At 39.3% G+C, this 25,995-nt stretch overlaps 1 protein-coding gene across 1 annotated transcript; it reads right to left on the minus strand.

Moving 5' to 3' along the window:
• Positions 1–1,347: 1,347 nt before the first annotated feature.
• LOC135467676 (Bardet-Biedl syndrome 2 protein homolog) lies at positions 1,348–25,949 on the minus strand. The gene is made up of 22 exons (XM_064745476.1): positions 25,714–25,949; positions 23,929–24,065; positions 23,102–23,323; positions 22,546–22,671; positions 22,062–22,124; positions 21,570–21,647; positions 20,758–20,862; positions 20,389–20,475; positions 19,926–20,003; positions 19,423–19,480; positions 18,865–18,962; positions 17,617–17,817; positions 17,137–17,193; positions 16,489–16,522; positions 15,994–16,057; positions 14,803–14,910; positions 14,275–14,401; positions 13,938–14,066; positions 12,987–13,124; positions 12,316–12,428; positions 3,939–4,087; positions 1,348–3,251 (listed from the first exon to the last, which is right to left on the minus strand). Exons 2-22 carry the CDS (start codon positions 24,043–24,045, stop codon positions 3,151–3,153), a joined length of 2,253 nt encoding a protein of 750 aa, XP_064601546.1. The 5' UTR covers positions 24,046–24,065; positions 25,714–25,949; the 3' UTR covers positions 1,348–3,150.
• Between the last annotated feature and the right edge of the window lie 46 nt (positions 25,950–25,995).

Genomic DNA, 25,995 nt, shown 5'->3' on the forward strand with positions numbered 1-25,995 from the left:
TAACATTATGAGCCAGTGTTTTCCTCCCAAACAGAACAGCTCTGTATGGGATTATAGATTGATTATCACAGCTCTACCTCTGATACTGACATACATTCTGTAATATGTCAATAAATCATCCATCTGTCACAGCAGGAGTCAGCGTGAGGGGTCAGGCAGAAGGAAACACCCTGGGGGATATGTTATCACCTCTGACACATGCCTTATCATGGGTCCAACCTCCAAAACCCGTAACACTAATGTACTTAGGTCAGTTCTCAATATTAAAGATATTGTTGGCACTCTTGATCTACACATGACCTATATAGTACCCATTTCACGTAATATAAAACTTGCACATATACTTGAAATACACGGAACTCAGTTCACTTGATCAGTATTCTCTTTGCATTTTTAACTCCACACCCAAAGTTGTGTATTTGATGGCTTTTTAATGCCACACATTTGCCTACTTTTTCTGGTTTTATGAGTGGAAGAAACCAAAATAATCCACAAACTTTTGCATGTATCATAATTTTGGTAGGCAGGTGGTCTTCAGAGGACTTCATGCAAAACCACACGAAATTGAATGCAACATAGACCACTTATTATCACCAAAACCTGGAGAACAATTGAAGCAGGAGACTGGGATTGAACCCATGTTGGGTGATCTGGTCATTGAAAAGCATGCACCTCTACCACTAGGCCATGGCAAACTTATTATTCCACAATGATAAATATTTCATTTAATACTGCAACTGTGGTTAAGATCCACAGATCCGTTTTTATCATTTTTACAATAGGTACAGAGGCCATGCGTAATCTAGTGAAATGGGTGAAATCTTTAATCGTTTTTATCCTGAAACTATCCAATTATATGCCCAGAAATATCCAAACTTTTCAAACTTAATCAGAAAAAATACTTATATAATAAAAATAAACAAAAGATAGGTCTCAGCAGTCCATCAACTGACAATTAGTATTAAAATCTACTTCAAGGCCTCTTCATACAACCTGTGGCGTCATCATAATAGTGTAGCATTGCAGAAAGTATGTTTATACAGGAACTACATTTATTACAGGAACTATGTTTATACAGGAACTACATTTATTACAGGAACTATGTGTATACAGGAACTACATTTATTACAGAAACTATGTGTATACAGGAACTACATTTATTACAGGAACTACGTGTATACAGGAACTACGTTTATTACAGGAACTACGTTTATACAGGAACTACACTTATTACAGGAATTATGCTTATTACAGGAACTACATTTATTACAGAAACTATGGATATACAGGAACTATGTTTATTACAGGAACTATGTTTATACAGGAACTATTTTTATTACAGGAACTACGTTTATTACAGGAACTACGTTTATTACAAGACTTGACTGAAGTGTCTTTGGCACTAGTTTTGCAAGCATGCAAACCATAGTGTGCTATACCTGATGAGAAATTAATAAGTCATCACATAATAAACAGCTAAATAATAACAAAAACACAACAATTTCACAATATGACACATCTTTATATCACAGACAATTTTTTTTTACATCCAAAAACAAAATGAAAATTGGGCAATGGACGGATACAAGCTGTACAAGCAAGGAGTGCCAAGAGAACTAAAACATTGAATAATGTCAAAGGTAAGTGATCCAATTATATTTCAGCACGTAAACTTCACTTAATACATAGAAGAATTTGCTGAAAATATATATATTTATTTATGTATCTGATCAGCGTTTTGATCTGTATTGAAAAATATGTTGTTTGTATGATGGCAACATTATGTTGAGAGGAAACTGGGCAGAGCACAGAGAAAACCCACTACCATCCACAGATTGCTGGAAGATCTTCCCACGACCAGAAAGGAAGCCAGCCTGAGTTGAACTCACAGCAACTGCATTGGAGAGGCCCTTAAAGTACTGTAGCTCTGTAATGACTCAGCCACAGAGGCCCCTGATAACATATGTACCTTGCGTGGCCTTGTTACTTAGACAAACACCTAATCTAACTCAAGTTTTCACAAAAGTCAGGTCTGTTTTCCACAAAATACACATGAAATATCATGACTTTTCATGCTTTTTGAATCTCATTGTGGAGGTTTTCCCAAAGTAAAAAAATATGTTCAATACACTAACAGACAGACCTGTATATTAAAGAACAACTCCAGTTTCAATGCCTTTGTGTTTACAAAGGACGGTAAAATAATATGGACTAAGATAACCTGGACTGCTTGCCCGAATTATACAGAACACATATGAGGAATATCAATATCTATGTATTGGAGGATCCAGCAAATTTGTGTCAGCTACTGTACTGTCTGTCTCATTTAACATCACAGGGATATTCATGTCACATCAGGCAAACTAAATAGAAACTGATGAAAAGTTTCAAAGTTTCATTACACCTATTAAATGGTGTTGTACATCAAAAATCTTTTTGAACTATGGCGTCATTTCTGTTCTGTATTAAGGTACCTGTAATGTAAAAATTGAGTCTAGTTTCTCTTGGAAATGGGACTTACCATATCCTCTTAACAGTGGATTGAGTGAGTGAGTGATTGAGGTTTTTAACAGTGGAAAACAAACTGGTTTTTCTCTATATGCCATAACCAAAATAACGTGGCTTGAATAAAACACAGTAAATTATTATTATTAATTACTATGTAATTGGTGTTTTACATCATGTTTCACTTCTAGGGTGACATTTACAGTCACATTTGTGGCTGGAGGAAACTGGACAGAGCCTTAATACCTGACAGATGCTCTTGATATATGCATGTAGAGCCATGGTGTATCGTTTATGAGTTAATTTCAAATGGACAACCTCACTGGTTAAGCATTAGTGGCTGAAGTTAGACAGTCTTGACATTCAGCCCATCGATGACATTAAATGAAACTATACGTAAACAGATTCTCATCATTTTAGTATCCCCCCTACAGTATATACATATGTATAACAGTTATATTTTGTGCTTCAAATTGAAACTTGATCTCAGAAATTCTAATCTGTTTACAAAGTGCTTAAGTTCACTTACAGATACAATGAAAGCATGGCTGATCTGGTTAGCAAATACGTTAGCCATGAAAATGTCTTCTTAATGTTCTTTTCTCAGTTACATAAGTCAATGGTACCAGAGACTAGCCTTCTTCTCTACATAGATCCACTTTTGATGATTTTGAACAATGAGTTGATGTTGTTGGACTTTATGGCAGACCTACAAGCAGCTACAACTTGAGTCTTGTATTTTCCCACTGAAACAAAACAAAAAAGGCAAAACTCACAGCGAAAGCATTGGTGAGAGGTTCCTTTCACTGTTAAATTCATTTTACTGAAGTTTGAGGAAAAAGTCTGCAATCAGTCTTTAGTCTACATACCCTAATTCTTCTAAAATTTGGGACAGATATTAGTAGTGTTGAAAGTAGAATGTTACATTTCTTTACCAGCCTTTTGGAAAAGTAAAGATATGGGTATGTTGTTCATTAGATGGTCTAGCCATGTGAGAAAAGGAAACTCAATATTCCTACTAGAATTACATATATATTGGCTAATATGAGCAGACCAGGTGTCCCAAATTTAAGATGAAATAGGGTAATCAAGTTTTGTCTCAAAGTCTATCATTCATTTATCATGATTTCTCACTGTCAATTTTTCATCACTTTAAGCAGTGTAGTTATTTCACTGCCCTATTGGAAGTTTTTGTCTCCTTATTGCAGCCAACAAAAACTATCAGTTTCCTTTATCCTCATCTATATCTAATTTGTTGATCTTAACATAAATTATTAGATACACGGTTACCTCGTGACAGTGACCTTCATATTAGGCAAAGAGTAGGTAACAGCTGCAGGATATGGGAATAAACATGTCCCTCATATGACTGCTGCTGTCCAATGAAAACAGTACTTTGTTCAATGTGAAATAAAAACTTGAATGCCTCTTACCCCTGAGTCTGCCGGCCTTCTGGATAATCTGGTTGACTTGTTTGAGACAAGTGAGTAGCTCCTGGTGGTTGTTGGAGCGGATTGTGTAGCCATTGATCAGGTCACGATTCAGGTCATACAGCTCCATGTATGCCTTACGCATGTTACGCCTGAAACAATCCATGCACACTCATACATTATCAACTAACAGATAAATTGTCATACAGCTCCATGTACACCCCACACATGTTTAGCCTGTAACAACCCACAGAGACTCATACATACATCATTGTCATACAGCTCCACATACGCCTCACGCACGTTACGCCCGTAACAACCTACGGAGAGTCACACATACATCACTGTCATACAGCTCCACGTACGCCTCACGCATGTTATGTCTGTAACAACCCACAGACTCATACATACATCATTGTCATACAGCTTCATGTACGCCTCACGCACGTTGCACCCGTAACAACCCATGGAGTCATTCATACATCATTGTCATACAGCTTCATGTACGCCTTACGCATGTTATGTCTGTAACAACCCACAGACTCATACATACATCATTGTCCTACAGCTCCACGTACGCCTCACGCATGTTATGTCTGTAACAACCCACAGACTCATACATACATCATTGTCATACAGCTTCATGTACGCCTCACGCACGTTGCACCCGTAACAACCCATGGAGTCATTCATACATCATTGTCATACAGCTTCATGTACGCCTTACGCATGTTATGTCTGTAACAACCCACAGACTTATACATACATCATTGTCATACAGCTCCACATAAGCCTCACGCACGTTACGCCCGTTACAACCCACGGAGAGTCATACATACATCATTGTCATACAGCTTTATGTACGCCTCACGCACGTTGCACCCGTAACAACCCACGGAGAGTCATTCATACTTCATTGTCATACAGCTTCATGTATGCCTTACGCATGTTATGTCTGTAACAACCCACAGACTCATACATACATCATTGTCCTACAGCTCCACGTACGCCTCACGCATGTTATGTCTGTAACAACCCACAGACTCATACATACATCATTGTCATACAGCTTCATGTACGCCTCACGCACGTTGCACTCGTAACAACCCACGGAGAGTCATTCATACATCATTGTCATACAGCTTCATGTACGCCTCACGCATGTTAGGCCTGTAACAACCCACAGACTCATACATACATACATCGTTGTCATACAGCTCCATGTACGCCTCACGCACGTTGCACTCGTAACAACCCACGGAGATTCATACATACATCATGGTCATACAGCTCCATGTATGCCTCACGCATGTTAGGCCTGTAACAACCCACAGAGACTCTTACATGTACCATTAACAACTAACAGATACATCAATCTGTGACACCCATATATAGGTGCCCCCAAATAAACTGTAAGTCACTTTCATTAATGTTCAATTTAGAACAGAACTAATAAAACATACATGTAGTCAGAATTTGCTGGATTGAGTCCAAAAGGATACAGCTATTAAGCCATGGATATTTCATCAACATTTCACACTAACAGCATGATTGAACGATTCATATGCTGATAGGACTAGGGTTACCACATATCCCATGTATACTGTCAGACTCACATGTCCCCCATCAGTCTGGAGTCCTCTGCCTTGATTCATATGCTGATAGGACTAGGGTTACCACATATCCAACATATACTGTCAGACTTACATGTCCCTCATCAGTCTGGAGTCCTCTGCCCTGATTCATATGCTGATAGGACTAGGATTACCATATATCCCACATATACTGTCAGACTTATATGTCCCTCATCAGTCTGGAGTCCTCTGCCCTGATTCATATGCTGATAGGACTAGGGTTACCACATATCCCACATATACTGTCAGACTTATATGTCCCTCATCAGTCTGGAGTCCTCTGCCCTGATTCATATGCTGATAGGACTAGGATTACCATATATCCCACATATACTGTCAGACTTATATGTCCCTCATCAGTCTGGAGTCCTCTGCCCTGATTCATATGCTGATAGGACTAGGATTACCATATATCCCACATATACTGTCAGACTTATATGTCCCTCATCAGTCTGGAGTCCTCTGCCCTGATTCATATGCTGATAGGACTAGGGTTACCACATATCCCACATATACTGTCAGACTTATATGTCCCTCATCAGTCTGGAGTCCTCTGCCCTGATTCATATGCTGATAGGACTAGGATTACCATATATCCAACATATACTGTCAGACTTATATGTCCCTCATCAGTCTGGAGTCCTCTGCCCTGATTCATATGCTGATAGGACTAGGGTTACCACATATCCCACATATACTGTCAGACTTATATGTCCCTCATCAGTCTGGAGTCCTCTGCCCTGATTCATATGCTGATAGGACTAGGATTACCATATATCCCACATATACTGTCAGACTTATATGTCCCTCATCAGTCTGGAGTCCTCTGCCCTGATTCATATGCTGATAGGACTAGGGTTACCACATATCCCACATATACTGTCAGACTTATATGTCCCTCATCAGTCTGGAGTCCTCTGCCCTGATTCATATGCTGATAGGACTAGCGTTACCACATATCCCACATATACTGTCAGACTTATATGTCCCTCATCAGTCTGGAGTCCTCTGCCCTGATTCATATGCTGATAGGACTAGGATTACCATATATCCCACATATACTGTCAGACTTACATGTCCCCCATCAGTCTGGAGTCCTCTGCCCTGATTCATATGCTGATAGGACTAGGGTTACCACATATCCAACATATACTGTCAGACTTACATGTCCCTCATCAGTCTGGAGTCCTCTGCCCTGATTCATATGCTGATAGGACTAGGGTTACCATATATCCCACATATACTGTCAGACTTACATGTCCCTCATCAGTCTGGAGTCCTCTGCCCTGATTCATATGCTCATAGGACTAGGGTTACCACATATCCAACATATACTGTCAGACTTACATGTCCCTCATCAGTCTGGAGTCCTCTGCCCTGATTCATATGCTGATAGGACTAGGGTTACCACATATCCCACATATACTGTCAGACTTATATGTCCCTCATCAGTCTGGAGTCCTCTGCCCTGATTCATATGCTGATAGGACTAGCGTTACCACATATCCCACATATACTGTCAGACTTATATGTCCCTCATCAGTCTGGAGTCCTCTGCCCTGATTCATATGCTGATAGGACTAGGATTACCACATATCCCACATATACTGTCAGACTTATATGTCCCTCATCAGTCTGGAGTCCTCTGCCCTGATTCATATGCTGATAGGACTAGGGTTACCACATATCCCACATATACTGTCAGACTTATATGTTCCTCATCAGTCTGGAGTCCTCTGCTCTGATTCATATGCTGATAGGACTAGCGTTACCACATATCCCACACATACTGTCAGACTTATCTGTCCCTCATCAGTCTGGAGTCCTCTGCCCTGATTCATATGCTGATAGGACTAGGGTTACCACATATCCCACATATACTGTCAGACTTATATGTCCCTCATCAGTCTGGAGTCCTCTGCCCTGATTCATATGCTGATAGGACTAGGGTTACCACATATCCCACATATACTGTCAGACTTATATGTCCCTCATCAGTCTGGAGTCCTCTGCCCTGATTCATATGCTGATAGGACTAGGGTTACCACATATCCCACATATACTGTCAGACTTACATGTCCGTCATCAGTCTGGAGTCCTCTGCCCTGATTCATATGCTCATAGGACTAGGGTTACCACATATCCCACATATACTGTCAGACTTACATGTCCCTCATCAGTCTGGAGTCCTCTGCCCTGATTCATATGCTGATAGGACTAGGGTTACCACATATCACATATACACTGTCAGACTTATATGTCCCTCATCAGTCTGGAGTGCTCTGCCCTGATTCATATGCTCATAGGACTAGGGTTACCACATATCCCACATATACTGTCAGACTTATATGTCCCCCATCAGTCTGGAGTCCTCTGCCCTGATTCATATGCTGATAGGACTAGGGTTACCACATATCCCACATACACTGTCAGACTTATATGTCCCTCATCAGTCTGGAGTCCTCTGCCCTTATTCATATGCTGACAGGTTATTTATTTATTTATTTGATTGATGTTTTATGACGTACTCAAGAATATTTCACTTATATGATGGCGGCCAGCATTATGGTGGGAGGAAACCGGGCAGAGCCTGGAGAAAACCCACAACCATCCCCAGGTTGCTGGCAGACCTTCCCACTTAAGGCCGGAGAGGAAGCCAGCATGAGCTGGACTTGAACTCACAGTGACCGCATAGGTGAGTGGCTCCAGGGTCATTACGCTGCGCTAGCGTGCTAACCAACTGAGCCACGGAGGCCCTCATATGCTGATAGGACTAGGGTTACCACATATCCCATATACACTGTCAGACTTACATGTCCCTCATCAGTCTGGAGTCCTCTGTCCTGATTCATATGCTGATAGGACTAGGGTTACCACATATCCAACATATACTGTCAGACTTATATGTCCCTCATCAGTCTGGAGTCCTCTGCCCTGATTCATATGCTGATAGGACTAGGATTACCATATATCCCACATATACTGTCAGACTTATATGTCCCTCATCAGTCTGGAGTCCTCTGCCCTGATTCATATGCTGATAGGACTAGGATTACCATATATCCCACATATACTGTCAGACTTATATGTCCCTCATCAGTCTGGAGTCCTCTGCCCTGATTCATATGCTGATAGGACTAGGGTTACCACATATCCCACATATACTGTCAGACTTACATGTCCCCCATCAGTCTGGAGTCCTCTGCCCTGATTCATATGCTGATAGGACTAGGGTTACCACATATCCCACATATACTGTCAGACTTACATGTCCCCCATCAGTCTGGAGTCCTCTGCCCTGATTCATATGCTGATAGGACTAGGGTTACCACATATCCCACATATACTGTCAGACTTACATGTCCCTCATCAGTCTGGAGTCCTCTGCCCTGATTCATATGCTGATAGGACTAGGGTTACCACATATCCCACATATACTGTCAGACTTATATGTCCCTCATCAGTCTGGAGTCCTCTGCCCTGATTCATATGCTGATAGGACTAGCGTTACCACATATCCCACATATACTGTCAGACTTATATGTCCCTCATCAGTCTGGAGTCCTCTGCCCTGATTCATATGCTGATAGGACTAGGATTACCACATATCCCACATATACTGTCAGACTTATATGTCCCTCATCAGTCTGGAGTCCTCTGCCCTGATTCATATGCTGATAGGACTAGGGTTACCACATATCCCACATATACTGTCAGACTTAAATGTCCCTCATCAGTCTGGAGTCCTCTGCCCTGATTCATATGCTGATAGGACTAGCGTTACCACATATCCCACACATACTGTCAGACTTATATGTCCCTCATCAGTCTGGAGTCCTCTGCCCTGATTCATATGCTGATAGGACTAGGGTTACCACATATCCCACATATACTGTCAGACTTATATGTCCCTCATCAGTCTGGAGTCCTCTGCCCTGATTCATATGCTGATAGGACTAGGGTTACCACATATCCCACATATACTGTCAGACTTATATGTCCCTCATCAGTCTGGAGTCCTCTGCCCTGATTCATATGCTGATAGGACTAGGGTTACCACATATCCCACATATACTGTCAGACTTACATGTCCGTCATCAGTCTGGAGTCCTCTGCCCTGATTCATATGCTCATAGGACTAGGGTTACCACATATCCCACATATACTGTCAGACTTACATGTCCCTCATCAGTCTGGAGTCCTCTGCCCTGATTCATATGCTGATAGGACTAGGGTTACCACATATCACATATACACTGTCAGACTTATATGTCCCTCATCAGTCTGGAGTGCTCTGCCCTGATTCATATGCTGATAGGACTAGGGTTACCACATATCCCACATATACTGTCAGACTTATATGTCCCCCATCAGTCTGGAGTCCTCTGCCCTGATTCATATGCTGATAGGACTAGGGTTACCACATATCCCACATACACTGTCAGACTTATATGTCCCTCATCAGTCTGGAGTCCTCTGCCCTTATTCATATGCTGACAGGTTATTTATTTATTTATTTGATTGATGTTTTATGCCGTACTCAAGAATATTTCACTTATATGATGGCGGCCAGCATTATGGTGGGAGGAAACCGGGCAGAGCCTGGAGAAAACCCACAACCATCCCCAGGTTGCTGGCAGACCTTCCCACTTAAGGCCGGAGAGGAAGCCAGCATGAGCTGGACTTGAACTCACAGTGACCGCATTGGTGAGTGGCTCCAGGGTCATTACGCTGCGCTAGCGTGCTAACCAACTGAGCCACGGAGGCCCTCATATGCTGATAGGACTAGGGTTACCACATATCCCATATACACTGTCAGACTTACATGTCCCTCATCAGTCTGGAGTCCTCTGCCCTGATTCATATGCTCATAGGACTAGGATTACCATATATCCCACATATACTGTCAGACTTATATGTCCCTCATCAGTCTGGAGTCCTCTGCCCTGATTCATATGCTCATAGGACTAGGGTTACCACATATCCCACATATACTGTCAGACTTATATGTCCCTCATCAGTCTGGAGTCCTCTGCCCTGATTCATATGCTGATAGGACTAGGGTTACCACATATCCCACATATACTGTCAGACTTATATGTCCCTCATCAGTCTGGAGTCCTCTGCCCTGATTCATATGCTGATAGGACTAGGGTTACCACATATCCCACATATACTGTCAGACTTATATGTCCCTCATCAGTCTGGAGTCCTCTGCCCTGATTCATATGCTGATAGGACTAGGATTACCATATATCCCACATATACTGTCAGACTTATATGTCCCTCATCAGTCTGGAGTCCTCTGCCCTGATTCATATGCTGATAGGACTAGGATTACCATATATCCCACATATACTGTCAGACTTATATGTCCCTCATCAGTCTGGAGTCCTCTGCCCTGATTCATATGCTGATAGGACTAGGGTTACCACATATCCCACATATACTGTCAGACTTACATGTCCCCCATCAGTCTGGAGTCCTCTGCCCTGATTCATATGCTGATAGGACTAGGGTTACCATATATCCCACATATACTGTCAGACTTATATGTCCCTCATCAGTCTGGAGTCCTCTGCCCTGATTCATATGCTGATAGGACTAGGATTACCATATATCCCACATATACTGTCAGACTTATATGTCCCTCATCAGTCTGGAGTCCTCTGCCCTGACTCATATGCTGATAGGACTAGGGTTACCACATATCCCACATATACTGTCAGACTTATATGTCCCTCATCAGTCTGGAGTCCTCTGCCCTTATTCATATGCTGACAGGTTATTTATTTATTTATTTGATTGATGTTTTATGCCGTACTCAAGAATATTTCACTTATATGATGGCGGCCAGCATTATGGTGGGAGGAAACCGGGCAGAGCCTGGAGAAAACCCACAACCATCCCCAGGTTGCTGGCAGACCTTCCCACTTAAGGCCGGAGAGGAAGCCAGCATGAGCTGGACTTGAACTCACAGTGACCGCATTGGTGAGCGGCTCCAGGGTCATTACGCTGCGCTAGCGTGCTAACCAACTGAGCCACGGAGGCCCTCATATGCTGATAGGACTAGCGTTACCACATATCCCACACATACTGTCAGACTTATATGTCCCTCATCAGTCTGGAGTCCTCTGCCCTGATTCATATGCTGATAGGACTAGGATTACCATATATCCCACATATACTGTCAGACTTATATGTCCCTCATCAGTCTGGAGTCCTCTGCCCTGATTCATATGCTGATAGGACTAGGGTTACCACATATCCAACATATACTGTCAGACTTATATGTCCCCCATCAGTCTGGAGTCCTCTGCCCTGATTCATATGCTGATAGGACTAGGGTTACCACATATCCCACATATACTGTCAGACTTAAATGTCCCTCATCAGTCTGGAGTCCTCTGCCCTGATTCATATACTGATAGGACTAAGGTTACCACATATACAGCATATACTGTCAGACTTACATGTCCCTCATCAGTCTGGAGTCCTCTGCCCTGATTCATATGCTGATAGGACTAAGGTTACCACATATACAGCATATACTGTCAGACTTACATGTCCGTCATCAGTCTGGAGTCCTCTGCCCTGATTCATATGCTGATAGGACTAAGGTTACCACATATACAGCATATACTGTCAGACTTACATGTCCCCCATCAGTCTGGGGTCCTCTGCCCTGATTCATATACTGATAGGACTAGGGTTACCACTTATTCCATATACACTGTCAGACTTACATGTCCCCCATCAGTCTGGAGTCTTCTGCCCTGACAACCATGCTGCGGATAAGGTTTGAGTGGTCAGCCATCTCTGCGGTCAGTTTCTGACGGACACTGTGGAACTCATCCACCTACAAGCAGGTGCAACAGTGTCAAGTTTTCAACACATTAATGCTCAACAACACTATGGGCTGAAATACACCCAATGCATCATCAAACCAAAATCAGTTGTTTTTCTTGATTTGCTTTTAATGAGTCTGATCAATCTGATTGTTTGTACAGTTTGCTCATTTGAAAAATACGAGGAAAAGGATTTTGATTTTGACTGGTGCTGTGAATATTTCACTTATACAACAGTGTCCGCTTTTACCGTGGGAGGAAACCGGGTTCAGTAGGTTGCTAGCAGACCTTCCCACGAATGATCTAACAGAAAGCCAACATAAGCTGGACTTGAACTCACATGTAGCAATGGCTTTGTTGTTGTGCTGCGCTGTAAGTATTATTACACTTTGTATGTATGACACTGGCAAGAAAGTGACACTGAAAGAATCACAAAACTGGCACATTCCTCACATGAACTTGTGCTAGTATCTCACGAGGAATAGATGCACCTTTGAAATGACTACACAAATTTCAGCGCATTATGAAGTTGTTTAAAAGATGAAAAATGAAGAGCTGTATATTCTTACCCTGATCAGGATCTGCCTGAGAGCTTCCATCTCTTTGGGGAAGTCAGCTGTCACCTGCAGATCCTCCACGTTCAGGAAGACGGCCAGAGCCTGGATTATGTCCCCTGCCAAGTCCATGTCATCAGTACGAATCGTCACCTGGAACATTAACCATTTACACAAATATATCCTGTTAACTTTGCTACTGGGTTTATTTTGGTCATGGAGAAATGTCACTTGGATAAATACATTAAAAAATCATTAAAAAACTTTTAAATGTAATTTACAGACAGTGACTAACAATCAGTTTGGTACTTTTATTTCATCAATTTCATGCTTTAATCCCTTGATGCTCAAGTAAGCCAAACACCTACAAAAACATGAATAAATTTCAAGTATACTAAATAATGTAGGCTAATATTGGAAAAATGTTCACTAAGTTCATGGATTGTTTAAAACTGGAAATTAACAATCTACTATAACAATGATTGAATAATTGAGTAGCTTAAAAGTGAAAGGCAAGCATACCAGCATGGCAATCTGATCTCAATCATGGCAAAACTTCCCCCCCCTAAAAATGCCCCTAATTGCAACAATTGTAACACATCATCTTGATGTCAAAATTTGTGAAAAGCTGACTATGATTTGGAAAGGTGGTAAATCTACGGTATTTCATCCGAGTTTAGCTTTCTCAAGCGACACGTTTTGCTAAATTTTGATAGAATCTTACACCTTATATGTCCACTTTCACGTTTTTTTGGGAAGTCTCAATAATTTCTTATCAGAAAAGGTGTTAGCATCACAAAAGCCTTTATAAGCTTCAGAAAATGCATTTTACATACCAAAGTTTAGGTGAAACATCTTATTCAGCATGACGTGCAACAACCAGGAGGCTGCTTTACATGAAGTCACATGATCAACAAACACAGAGAAAGAGTAAATGAAACTGAAAGTAACAGCATGAAATCTGACCTGCCCTGAAGGTTCCATCTTGATGACCAGGGGCCCAGTTCCCCTCAGTGACATGAAGGTCACACAGAGAGATCCTTCACACACCAGGTCCTCTTGTAACAGAAACATCTGATTGATCCACAAAACCAGCTGAAGTGAAATAAAGGTAGTTTTGTTTCAAATTATACCAAGCTATACATTCTGTTCATTTATATATTTATTTATTATTTTTTGGAATGTATTATATAAGAATATTGCATTTATAAGTAAAATGGTGGGTGTTGTACTAGACTTTATTTATACACTACATAATCTTCAGTTATGGCAAAAATACAAAAATAATTGACCCAACACTTACCCGCTGCACTCTGTCATGAACCTGAAACACTACACTGCTGCTGGGCTCTGGGCTCACAGGTTCAGTGAGGGCATACATAGAGAACCGAGGTAACTGACGGGTAAGCTCAAACACATGGAACTGTAAACTGTAAAGACAGACAGATGAATTGTGACAATGAGAGCATACATGGAGAACCGAGAGTAACTGCTAAGTCAGCTCAAATGTAAGGAACTGTAAACTGTACTAATAGGCAGAGAAAGTGGATAACTCATGAGCAGGCTCAAAGATAAGAAACTGTAAACTACAAATAGGCAGAGGGACTGTGGCAATGACAGCATGGAGAACCGAAGTAACTGTGTATAAAGCTGTTCTGACATAATCAACTTAAAGTAATCTCTACATCTATCCACATAAGTGTCAATGTTGTGACAACAATATAAATATTAAACCTAGCAGCGAGGAGATTAGAGAGATACAAATGATATTACTACGCCCCATAACTCCCCTATTGCCCCTCTGCTTGTGCAGATTTTACCCTGTGCCTACCTGGATTTATATCCCACAAAGGCTTTGATGTGCAGATCTACAGTGATGTCTTTAGGAGGAAATATGGCTACTTTAAGATTGTTGCTCACATAGTTAATGTTAGGATGACTGAAATGGAATAAAATTTGAAATAATATAACGACATGGCTCAAAACACAAGTTCCCACATCCTCATTAAAACTGGCATAATATGTGAATCGTTGAAATTCAGGAACATTATTTTAAAGTAAAAGAAAGCTAAAACATGAAGTAAGGTTCTCCCTACAGACAACTGAAAACTATGAGTAAAAATACCTTCATGTATTTTTTTTTAGATTTTTTCAAGAGTGTTGAAAGGCATTCAAATATTTCAATTCTATGGTGGGCTTTTTGGGCCATACTAACAATACTTAGGAACTATGACAGAAGGAAGGAATTTTTTAGACCATTATTTCACTAATCTTTTAATCATGGGTTAAAAGAGTTATTACAACATTCAGTGTCATGATTAAAGTTGGAAAAGCTTGCTGTGACGTCAGAGTTCCTAAACCCTGATAGTATGGTCCATAAAGCTTGCCTTAGAGGTTAAACAGCTTCAAGTCTCTTCACAAAAATCTTAAAAAATAAATAACAGTATATTTACACGTATTGTTAAGTTGTCTGTGAGATGAACTTACTTTATACTTTAGCTTTCTTTTACTTTAACATAATCCGAATTTTAAGGTAGATTTTCATTTACTACTGATGTGATCACGTGAACACAGTTGCATACTGCAAATCTGAATTAAGGAAAAGAATATTTGTAGGAATTTTGAGGCAAAAAATATATAAAAATGTAGTATTATTGACAAGTTTAGTTCACTGTTGCAACTAGGGTAAAAATATTTGAGTCACTTGACAAGTGATTTATGTTTTATGTCAAGAAGAATATTTTACTTTTAAGACAAATGTCAGGTTTATTTGTGAAAGAAACAAAGAGACTGGAGAAACCATTGCCTCTGACCAGGTTACAGACAACCTCCAGATGTATAACAGTAAATCCAGCGGGAAATGTATAATTTGTTAATAGTTGCAGACAGTACATTGCCATCATTTACATAATAGTCAGTGGATAAAACAAACGTGAAAAAAAAAGGCATAATAGACTTGTAAACCCAGAGTTTATTACTAGCCACAGTTTATTATCAGTATTCACTGAAGTCATACACTCACATAACATGGCTTTCCCCTTCAAAGATACCCTCAGCAAAGATGAGGACAGCTCGTATGATTGTGTCTGTAAATTGAGAGGAACACAACTCAACATGTCAGTTGAAAGTTTATAAAACCGGATTGTCTACCAGCAGTAGAAAGATCCAAGACTACAGAATATAAATGTTTAATTCCATCTTTAAGCAAATGATGAAAAATTTTACCCAAGTATGCATTTTTAAAGGCAAATATATGTCATGAAATATTACTTTTGGTTAAGAAACTTACATCTGTCATGTATGATAACACCCTAAATTCCAAATAAACCTCAGAATAACTTAAGGTCAACAAAACTCTCTCAATGATAAACAGTGAAAATATGCAACCTAATAATTGTCGAAATTTATGGTCAGTTTCTAATCATCATGATAAAGCCATCCTTAATCACTGGAAACAACAACTGCTAATTTAATTAATAAATAAAATAACTGTAAGTGCAGAAGGTAAAATCCTTACCATTTGATGTGGATATTGTGAGTTCAACATGGGGCTGCAAAGGAGGGAAAAAAAACTACATTTATTGCTACAAATTGTGTCTATTTACAGGCAAAGACAACACTAACATGAAGTATGTGCCTGTTTAAAGTCCAATGAGCACAGTTTACAAAAGAAGTTCATTTTACTTTTTTTTTGACCTCGTAAATTGCATTTGAAACTTTGCATTCTACGGTGGCCTCCTCTGAATATATTGGAACCAGTGACGTCACATCAGGTTTTCGACACTTGACAAACATAGATTGCTAGATTTAACCAATCAAAATGCACAAACATACCGAAGAATGAACGCATTCACCAAATGCGCCTTGAAACGAACTATTTCACACCAAAAATATTGATGTGATGTCACTGATATCCTCTAGGTCCCAACAAATCACCACAGAATCAGGTGTTTTCAAGGCATTTTAGTTCTAAAAAAAATAAATCGAACTATCTTCCTGGACAGATTTAAATGGTCTTTCATCTGAAATATACTTCATTTTTGTAATTTCTTTGTCTTTAAGAGTCACTGCAAGTGCTAAAGTATATAGAATATTGTTAAACAGATAAACACCACAGAAGGCAGCTTTAGCTGGATAATGTGAGACAAAAAATGTGCATGCAAACCTGTTCCTTCTCTCCCCCAGCATTGACACTAAGACTTGTCTGTAGTTGAGTATTTGCCTGAAAAATGGGACAGTAAATTCTGAAGTTTTTGTTTACCTTCCCAGAAAATTGTCACTTGATAGTAACCACTGACTCAGCATGGTCACAATGAAAATTAAACCCTGATTTCCTCTGCTGTATTCATGGTTAAACTATATTTGACAATTTTCCACAAGGTTTCATATTTCTTGAAAAAAAACACAAAAAAAAACCCAAACAAAATGAAGGTCTAATGATTTGCAATACATATATTTCAAATTGGAAACGCACTATTTCTACCAAAATAATTTATAATACTTACTTGTCACCCCTACTGACAAGAAAAGCATGCCTTTCATCTAATTATTATTAATTATTTCATTTAATACATTTCCATTCGGTTTTTTTATAAGCAAATAAACATATGGTACTCTCGCAAAGATCTATAAAAATAAGACTCACTGGAATGACTCCCATTCCGCTGTTTGAACCTGTCCCCTTCTCCAAACTGGTGAGTGAGGTCATGCTCTTCCCCACACTCCCAGGGCCAGCAGCTGAGGAGTCGGACTTCAAGACACCTGGGCTTATAGATGCCCCAGACACACCAGAGCTGAGGGCAACTTTGGTGTTTTCCTCGTAGTTTTTCAATTCCAGAATCAACATCTAAAAATGAGAAAATTGTTGATATTAATAATGAAATAGGTGTAGCGAAGAACAAGCCACCATCTTTACTATTTGCCTGTTTGCAACTCTGCTGCAGTAACTGTTAAGTAACATTTCATTTCTTTGCCTTTTAATTTGTTTTTTCACATGAATGCCCGCTTTAAGACAAATCTTTTCAGGGTTGTTATTTCACAAAATTTCACAACAGCAGAGCCTTCACAGTTATTCAATGGGACCACCTGCAAGAGGACTAGCCTTTGATCAATGAGGTCACATGTTCAAATCCAGCTCTCCCTGGATTTATTTCAGATGTATTTCAGCTGACTGATTAAGAGTAACTTCCACAATGGACACAGAACTTGGCATAAGAACTTGGCACAGAACTTAAGCTACAATCAGATTTCAGAGTTATACAAATGTGAACACATCTACACTGATGCTCTGAAAGTATTCATTTATTCACTTGCATTGTGTCTTACAAGCATCCTTCATGCGCTTACCAGTATGTATACGCATCTGGAAACTACTAGGATATATAAATACAACATGGAACTGTATTCTGGAGTTCTTGTGTTCCTCTTGGTGATGAGTGAGGAGTCAAGGGGTCAGCTAACTGTTATCCACCTTGTGGAGAGACAGTATAACTTTTATGACAGTGGATGGTGTTATGCTGCCAGCAAAGCACACAGAGCCTTTGGGGGGGGGGGGGGGACCCACGACCATCTACAGGTTGCTGATGGACCTTCCTACATACGATCATATTGGTGAAAGGCTCCAGAGTCACTGTGCGCTATGTACACCTTGGCCACAGAGGCCCCTATTCTGACAGTAAGGACATTAATTATCCATATGTCTTCTTGTAGCAGGCTGGCCTCAATACCTGCTAGGTAATAATGTTCTCTAACCATGCCAAAGACACTGAACGTACACCCGAGTATACTGACACCATGCTGGGAGCGGCTGACAAAACTTTGGCATGGCCGGACATGGGATTTGAACCTGTGTTTCATTTTGTGTTAGTGCGAGACTGTGAGAAGTGACAGATACCTGCTTCCTCTGGCTGAGCTCTCTCACCGTATCCTGCTCCAGATTTGAATCCATCAGATTTCCTTTCAGGTCAGGACTGGCAGCATTGTAACCACGAACTGTAACAAACACACCTTTCCTGTTTATACAACCAGTATGGACATGCTGGCTATAGCAGGAATAATAAATACTGATTCTGATCAGGGAGAATTACACTGTCAAATGTTTAAATTTGTACAGATAAACCAATTCGTTCTAATTTCATTCTTTTCACAAAATAGACCAATAAAGATCCAAAGTTTACAAGCAGAATTTTTTTTTTCTATTTGAATGAAAAAACATTGATCACATTAGAACCTTCTCCTACGATGACTCTGAGATCATCTCTTTCAAGCAATCGATGTACTGTGTATGGATCACTCCTATTATGATGACAGTAGAACACCATCTATAGTAGTCACTGTACAACAATCTAAGATCATGACGGTGAATATGAGAGCATACAGCATTAATCACTTGAACAATGTCGATAGAAGATCTTTTGAGACTTTCTTGTGTAGACACCTTAGATAAACTGACCTTCTCCCTCCACAGAACAACAAATCAGTTGATCCTGTCCGTCCATTCGGTAATCACCCTGAAAAAAAAACACACAAAACATCCACACAACATTTTTAAGAATGCAGGAGATAGTCAAGTAAAAAGTTGGCAACTGATCAAGTACACATATTGATACAGTATTACGCCAAGCAGCAAAAGTGTATTCATTAACATTTCACAGTTTTATACATGTACCTAAATGAAATGAACATTGTTGTCAATCAGTTATCAAATTTTCAAAAGTAATGACTAGAAGCATTTACTAAAAACAATAGGATAAAATGTCCGCAAAGATTGGAAAATGTAATGAAAATTTACTGACGGCAACTCATTTATTACAACTTTCCTCTAAAAAACCGGCCTTAAAGTTCATGACATTGCATGATGAGCAACTTGGTATCAATAATGATTTGTGAATAGTCATATTTTTACTTATATGTGGAGTTATTTATGCAGTATATCTTTTTTTTTTTCTAACAGACCTGAACAATGCCTGCAATGGCATGTGGAAAATTGTCCTTGAAGACAACCTCTCCTGTACGGTCACTACGAGCGTCAACCTGCAATCAAAGCCCCCAAAAAATTGTAGCACATACAAATTTACTGAAGTGTTCAAATGTCAGGACAATGTCAGTACAACTATAAAATTTGTACCAGTGGTCATGTTTATTTCATACGTAAATGTGTTTTGTGGCCTACGTACTGTATTTCACCTAGAGTTTAGCATTTTTCAAGTAACACAGTTTACATGATTTGGAATAATTTATCCACCTTATATGGTCATTTCAGAGTTTGATTTATTTCTTTTTGCTGGCATCAGTGTTGGCATCAAAAGTATAATTTTAAGGCTTCTGAAAGTGCATTTTCACCTGCCACACTTTAGCTGAAATAGAGTAATGTGAATGTGTAATGTTGTACTTAGTGGACAGAGGAGAATCCACTGACCTTGCCATTACTCCAGCCTGTGATGAGCTCAGGCACACCATCAGAGTCCAGGTCAAACCCATGGATGATCACCGCCTGGTTCTTTGACTACAAACAAACAACAACTTTGCGTTGACAACAGAAAAAAGTTGGTACTGTTTTAGACTCACAATATATGTAGTTTCAGTATTCACAATTATTAAGTAGGTAAGTTAAGTAAGGTATTTGCAGTAGTATGTGAGTTTTAACTGTTTACACAGTAAATTAAATGTGTAATTTGCTGACAGATGCTGAGAAATATATCTAAACGTGAGAACAATCATGGTTTTGACATGAACAAAGGCTGGAGAACTGAAATAGGTTTACCATGTGACAGACTGTGCATCTCACCTTTATTCTCCAGTACCTGGCCGTCTTGTCATACACTCCAACAGTACCATTCGCCAGAGAATAGCCAAACTTTGTTCCCAGCATTGGACACAGAGATGTTATAGCCTGCAAATGACATCCAAAAATTACAGATGCATAACACAAATCACCACATTTTGATCATATTTCTCACTTATTTAAATAAACAAAAACTTCTCTTGTTTGTTTAGCAGTTTGGTTCAGGTCTAATATTATCTGGTATCTTCTTCTTGCAGGCCAGACTCAAGGAGCATTAATTAATATTTATAGCGCTGCCTCACTGAAACATCACAATGAAGACACCACACATGACAACCTACCAAGTAACTATATGTATATAGTGTCATCTGACCAATCAGTACAAACAGTCCTCTACATACAGGACCCTTTGAAGCCAGGCACAACCTAGAACATTTCTGGGGGATCTAGGGACAACTGCCACAATTCAGACTTTTAACCTCATGATAAGCTATATAATTTAACACAGAAAATTATGAAAATTAAGTCTCAGAAGTTATACATGAGATAAAAATGCATGGAGTCCAAATACATGCACAACACTTCTTCCAAGTTCACAATGTTATCCTTTAGAATGGAAAGCAAATAAATCACATTTCAAATTTTGACTAAAGTCTAAAAAGGCTTTGAGCAACAGGCAACACACCATAATAGTATGGTTATTATACCCCATTTCCTGGAGTGTCTAGAAATTCACACAATTCATTTATTTGTGCTACACTAGTAAAAATTTGCTTCCTTCCCATTCTCTCCGTCAACAAAGAGCATGGACTTACCTCTGTTTCTGTCATTTCAGCTATAATCTCATCCTCCCGGAAAACACGTATATCATAATCCTCTGAACCTACAATCAGCTGTCAGAGACAAAAACAGAAACACATTATACATTGTCTTATTCAAGCAATATGTTTTTTTAAATATATTTAATTAGGTGTGGTGAATAATAGCATGATCAAAATAAATTATTAATGGAAAAAATAACTTAAGGTTTACACCTTAACAAGTAACAAGACCTGCTGCTTGTTAGGAAATCAGCCATACAGTCACAATTATGTTTTGAAGTATACTAGTAATACAAGCTACATGTACCATGTCTCAAGCAATGTTGCCAACTTTAATGGTCCAATTTTTGGGGGATAACAGCTCAAGCCAGCGTTTTCCTCTTTTGAGTACGTGGACACAACCAATTTCATGTACCCAGGGAATTAGAGAGAACTGTCCTGTGAAGGAGGTCAGTCTTTGTGTGTGCAGACTGTAGGAAAACTTACCTCTTGTTGTCCATCACATGTGAAATCAATCATCGACAATGAGCACACATTATCTCCAGTTACCTAAAGCAAGGCAAGCATAATGGGGTTTCCTTTTTGAACATTACTAAAAGTTTTTTTCTTCAAACATGTTACACAAGTTTCTATAGCTGGGAGAGAGATGGTAAGTGATGCACCCTCCCTCTTCTGAGTTTTTATGGGCACATTTAACCTGAATATATCACTAATCTAATTCATATTTTACACCATATACAATATTATTCAACAACAAAAACAGTGCCAACCTTATGAGTAAAGAGAATCAGAAGTATGAATGGTGTTACAAAATAATGATTCATCTGTAGGGTGCTAGATACACTTCACAACACTGAAGTAAACAATGAGTTGATTTGAAAGACAAATTTGATTATAAGATAACAGCTTTACAGAGAGTTCACCATCCAACACGCCAAGGGAGATGCCTTTATTATTTGTGATTACTCACAGTCCAGAAGCTGTCATTTCCCTCATAATCAAACCCCTGTAAGGAGCAGTTCCCTCCCACAACAGCCAGTGGCAGTTCCAGACCTCCCAGTTGTCCCATCACAATGGCATTGGATCCATCTGGAGTCTGTAGTCATCAGAAGAAAGAAAAATATGCTAATTACTTATTATACATCATCTAGGTTTCTTATTTATTCAGGGAAGAAGAGCCATGTTCTACATTTATTTATTTATTTATTTGTTTAGTGTTTCATGTTGTAATAAAGAATATTTCACTAATATGATTATGTTTCAAAGACTGGATTTTACAACAATCAGTATTATACTTTTGGATACATTTTAGTTCTGTTTGCATACAATATGATTAGAGCTAAACCTAAAATCAATGAAAGCCAGTAAACATGGTCACACCAGGGGCGATAACTTTGTAAAAGTTCAGAGCTCCATACCAAGCAGGCCTTCCAGCTGCTAATGCAGACAAACTGTACACTCCTCGGTAAAGAAAACATCATTATAGAGATTCTAAATAAATACACGACATTATGCGAACTGCTTACTTCCTTGTAGAAGAGGTCCCTGTTGTTGTTGACATCATAGGCCAGCAGGTTAGTACTTGTGCCCACCACCAGGATATCATTGGGGATGTTAGGGTTGAGCTGGCCTGCCGACACTGCAGACACCTGCTGATTAATACTGAGCAGGCTGATGTCACTAGTGTCATCACCTGATGCTACACGACCTCCAACAATGCCACGGTTGTGAGGGTTGTGGATAAAAACCTGCAAAATAACAGTTTAAACAATTAAATTTACTGTATTTGAACTAAATACCATCATTAAGTTTCTCATAAATTAACCTCACTCTGAGAGTTCTACACATATTTACCTTAAAAATATATTTTAAGTTCATCATGAACAGTAGGATGTATTATACTCTACTTAACTTTCAGCATCAAACTGAATATTTTGTGGCCATAATTTGCATCTAAAATGAATATTAGCAAATTTTTAGGGCAAATGAAGAAACTTAACTGTGTAATTATTGACAGACATTAGTACTTGACAGTCTGGATCAGCATTTTGACCCCAACAAGTCTAAAAACTTTGCCAAATATTTCATGTTATTATATTAGTATTACTATTATATACATATAAGAAATTCTCTAACATAAAGCTGTACCCGAGTGTGCTTTCGAACAAACAATATTAAACGGTCAGTTTCATATTGCGAAGACTTGTGACTTTCCCCCTCCGAGACGGGTTTATGGTACATGTAACAGAACTTATTTTTCCACATAGTGACTGCATCAATGGTGACAAGTAAAGTATAATGCAAAACACATAACTTGAGGCAGTATTATAGGGCAGTTTGTGGTGCTACAAACCTTTCCAGCAGCTGTAGCACATGTCAATGCTGGATGTACCCCATCATACTTCCCCAGTGAAACCATGCGAGGGTTAATCTTGTGATTGAGTTTTAAGGTGAAGATAGGCACCAACATCTTCAGTATTAATTTACAAACTATCTGAAACGAATAAATATAAATTCATGGATGGCACATACTTAACAGGGGTTCAAATTTGTACTGGGTACCAGAGAAAATTTGACTGGCTTATATGAAGGTTATCAGGTTTATCACTGGAGGAAGCCATGTAAAACCCAGGAAGAAGCCATGTAAAACCTAGGAAGAAGCCATGTAAAACCTAGGACGAAGCCACGTAAAACCCAGGAGGAAGCCAAGTAAAACCCAGGAGGAAGCCATGTAAAACCCAAGAAGAAGCCATGTTAAACCCAGAAGGAAGCCATGTAAAACCCAGGAGGAAGCCACGTAAAACCCAGGAAGAAGCCATGTAAAACCTAGGAGGAAGACATGTAAAACCCAGGAAGAAGCTATGTAAAACCCAGGAAGAAGCCATGTAAAACCTAGGAGGAAGCCATGTAAAACCCAGGAAGAAGCCATGTTAAACCCAGAAGGAAGCCATGTTAAACCCAGAAGGACGCCATGTTAAACCCAGAACGAAGCCATGTAAAACTCAGGAGGAAGCTATCTTAAACTTAGGGAAGAAGCCATGTTAGACCCAGGAAGAAGCTATGTTAAACCCGAGAAGAAGCCATGTAAACCCAGGAAGAAGCCATGTTAAACCCAGAAAGAAGCCATGTTATCCCAGGAAGAAGTCATGTTATACCCAGAGAAATTCCGAAACTTCACCAAGTACTTGATTAACTGATAGCTGGAGCCAAGTCAGTGAGCTATGAAACTGATCACATGACATCACTATTCATGGTCGACACAATCTGCTGCAGTCAGAGTGATGCAAATGACTATGTGGTTAGAACACAATTAAACACCGAAAATTATGAAATCTGCTACATAACTTGTTTAAAAACTTAATTGGTAGGTGGTAGGCTGTTGAATAATTAACATATTAATCAGCATTAGAAACTGCCTCATAGACTGACTGGATTTAGTTAGGCCACCTTCTACCTAGATTATGCACATCACATGAAATTGAGATTATCTGCTGTCAGGTTATAGGTAACTTTGATTTCAAACCACATACTGATTGGGTTCATTTAATTTATCACACTGGAAAATAAGAACCGATAAACATTAAATTAGAATACCACTGTTTATGAGTAAAATGATACAATGATTTGTATCTTGCCCTTATTACCAGTTATCAATTTCCAGGTACAAGAAAGTGTGCTAAAGCTGTATGCTGTTCTGCATTAACACAAGGGTTCATTTTAATCTAGGTTAATTTAAATGAATTTCTTTTTATCCATCCCAAAATGGACAGGCCTACGATCCATAAACGCACTTCCTCACAGTAGGGAATTATGTAATATTAACAAGTGTAAGATAAGTCGCTATATGTGACTTCACTTACAACCATTTGTCTATGAAAAGCTGCGTTCACATGGTTCGACTGTCCAGTTGACTCATCAAAAGCAACCAGTGGAATGAAAATAGGACGTGCTATTTTATGCAGCATTTGACAAATTGCATCGTTTGAACATGGCTTATAAAATATACAGGCTTTATTGTACTGTTGTCATTCCACTTGCCTAATTTGATAAATTACATTGTGAGAGCATGGTTTCACTTCATGACAAATACAGCTTAAGAAAGTCGTTAAGAAAGAAAAAAGAAAAAAATAGGACTCACACAGTAATATATAAAAAAACTGACTCAGACTGTCAGGCAGACCAGATGACAAGAGCAACAACTTTGCGATTGACAACGACTGTCAGTTCGTCAGTCAAAATAGACTACACATGAAACGATCAACAGTCTTTCTCGACAATGAATCTGCACATTTCTACTATTATTATTTACAAACAAAGCCATTCTATGCAAATGTCTCCATCCACACTGCCAAATGACATTTTGAACAACCACGCTCTTTCCTAGGCACAACAAAATATTTTGCAGAAGTGCTCGTGCTTT

Source organism: Liolophura sinensis, chromosome 6, assembly GCF_032854445.1.
Source record: "Liolophura sinensis isolate JHLJ2023 chromosome 6, CUHK_Ljap_v2, whole genome shotgun sequence".
NCBI classification, from domain to species: Eukaryota; Metazoa; Mollusca; class Polyplacophora; order Chitonida; family Chitonidae; genus Liolophura; species Liolophura sinensis.

Coding starts and splice junctions, on each gene's coding strand:
- LOC135467676 (XM_064745476.1), bottom strand. CDS start 24,045: ATGTTGGTGCCTATCTTCACCTTAAAACTCAATCACAAGATTAACCCT. Junction 14,402..14,802: donor TTTGTGGGATATAAATCCAG/GTAGGCACAGGG, acceptor CTGTCTTTACAG/TTTACAGTTCCATGTGTTTG. Junction 4,088..12,315: donor TCCAGACTGATGGGGGACAT/GTAAGTCTGACA, acceptor GGATTGTTTCAG/GCGTAACATGCGTAAGGCAT.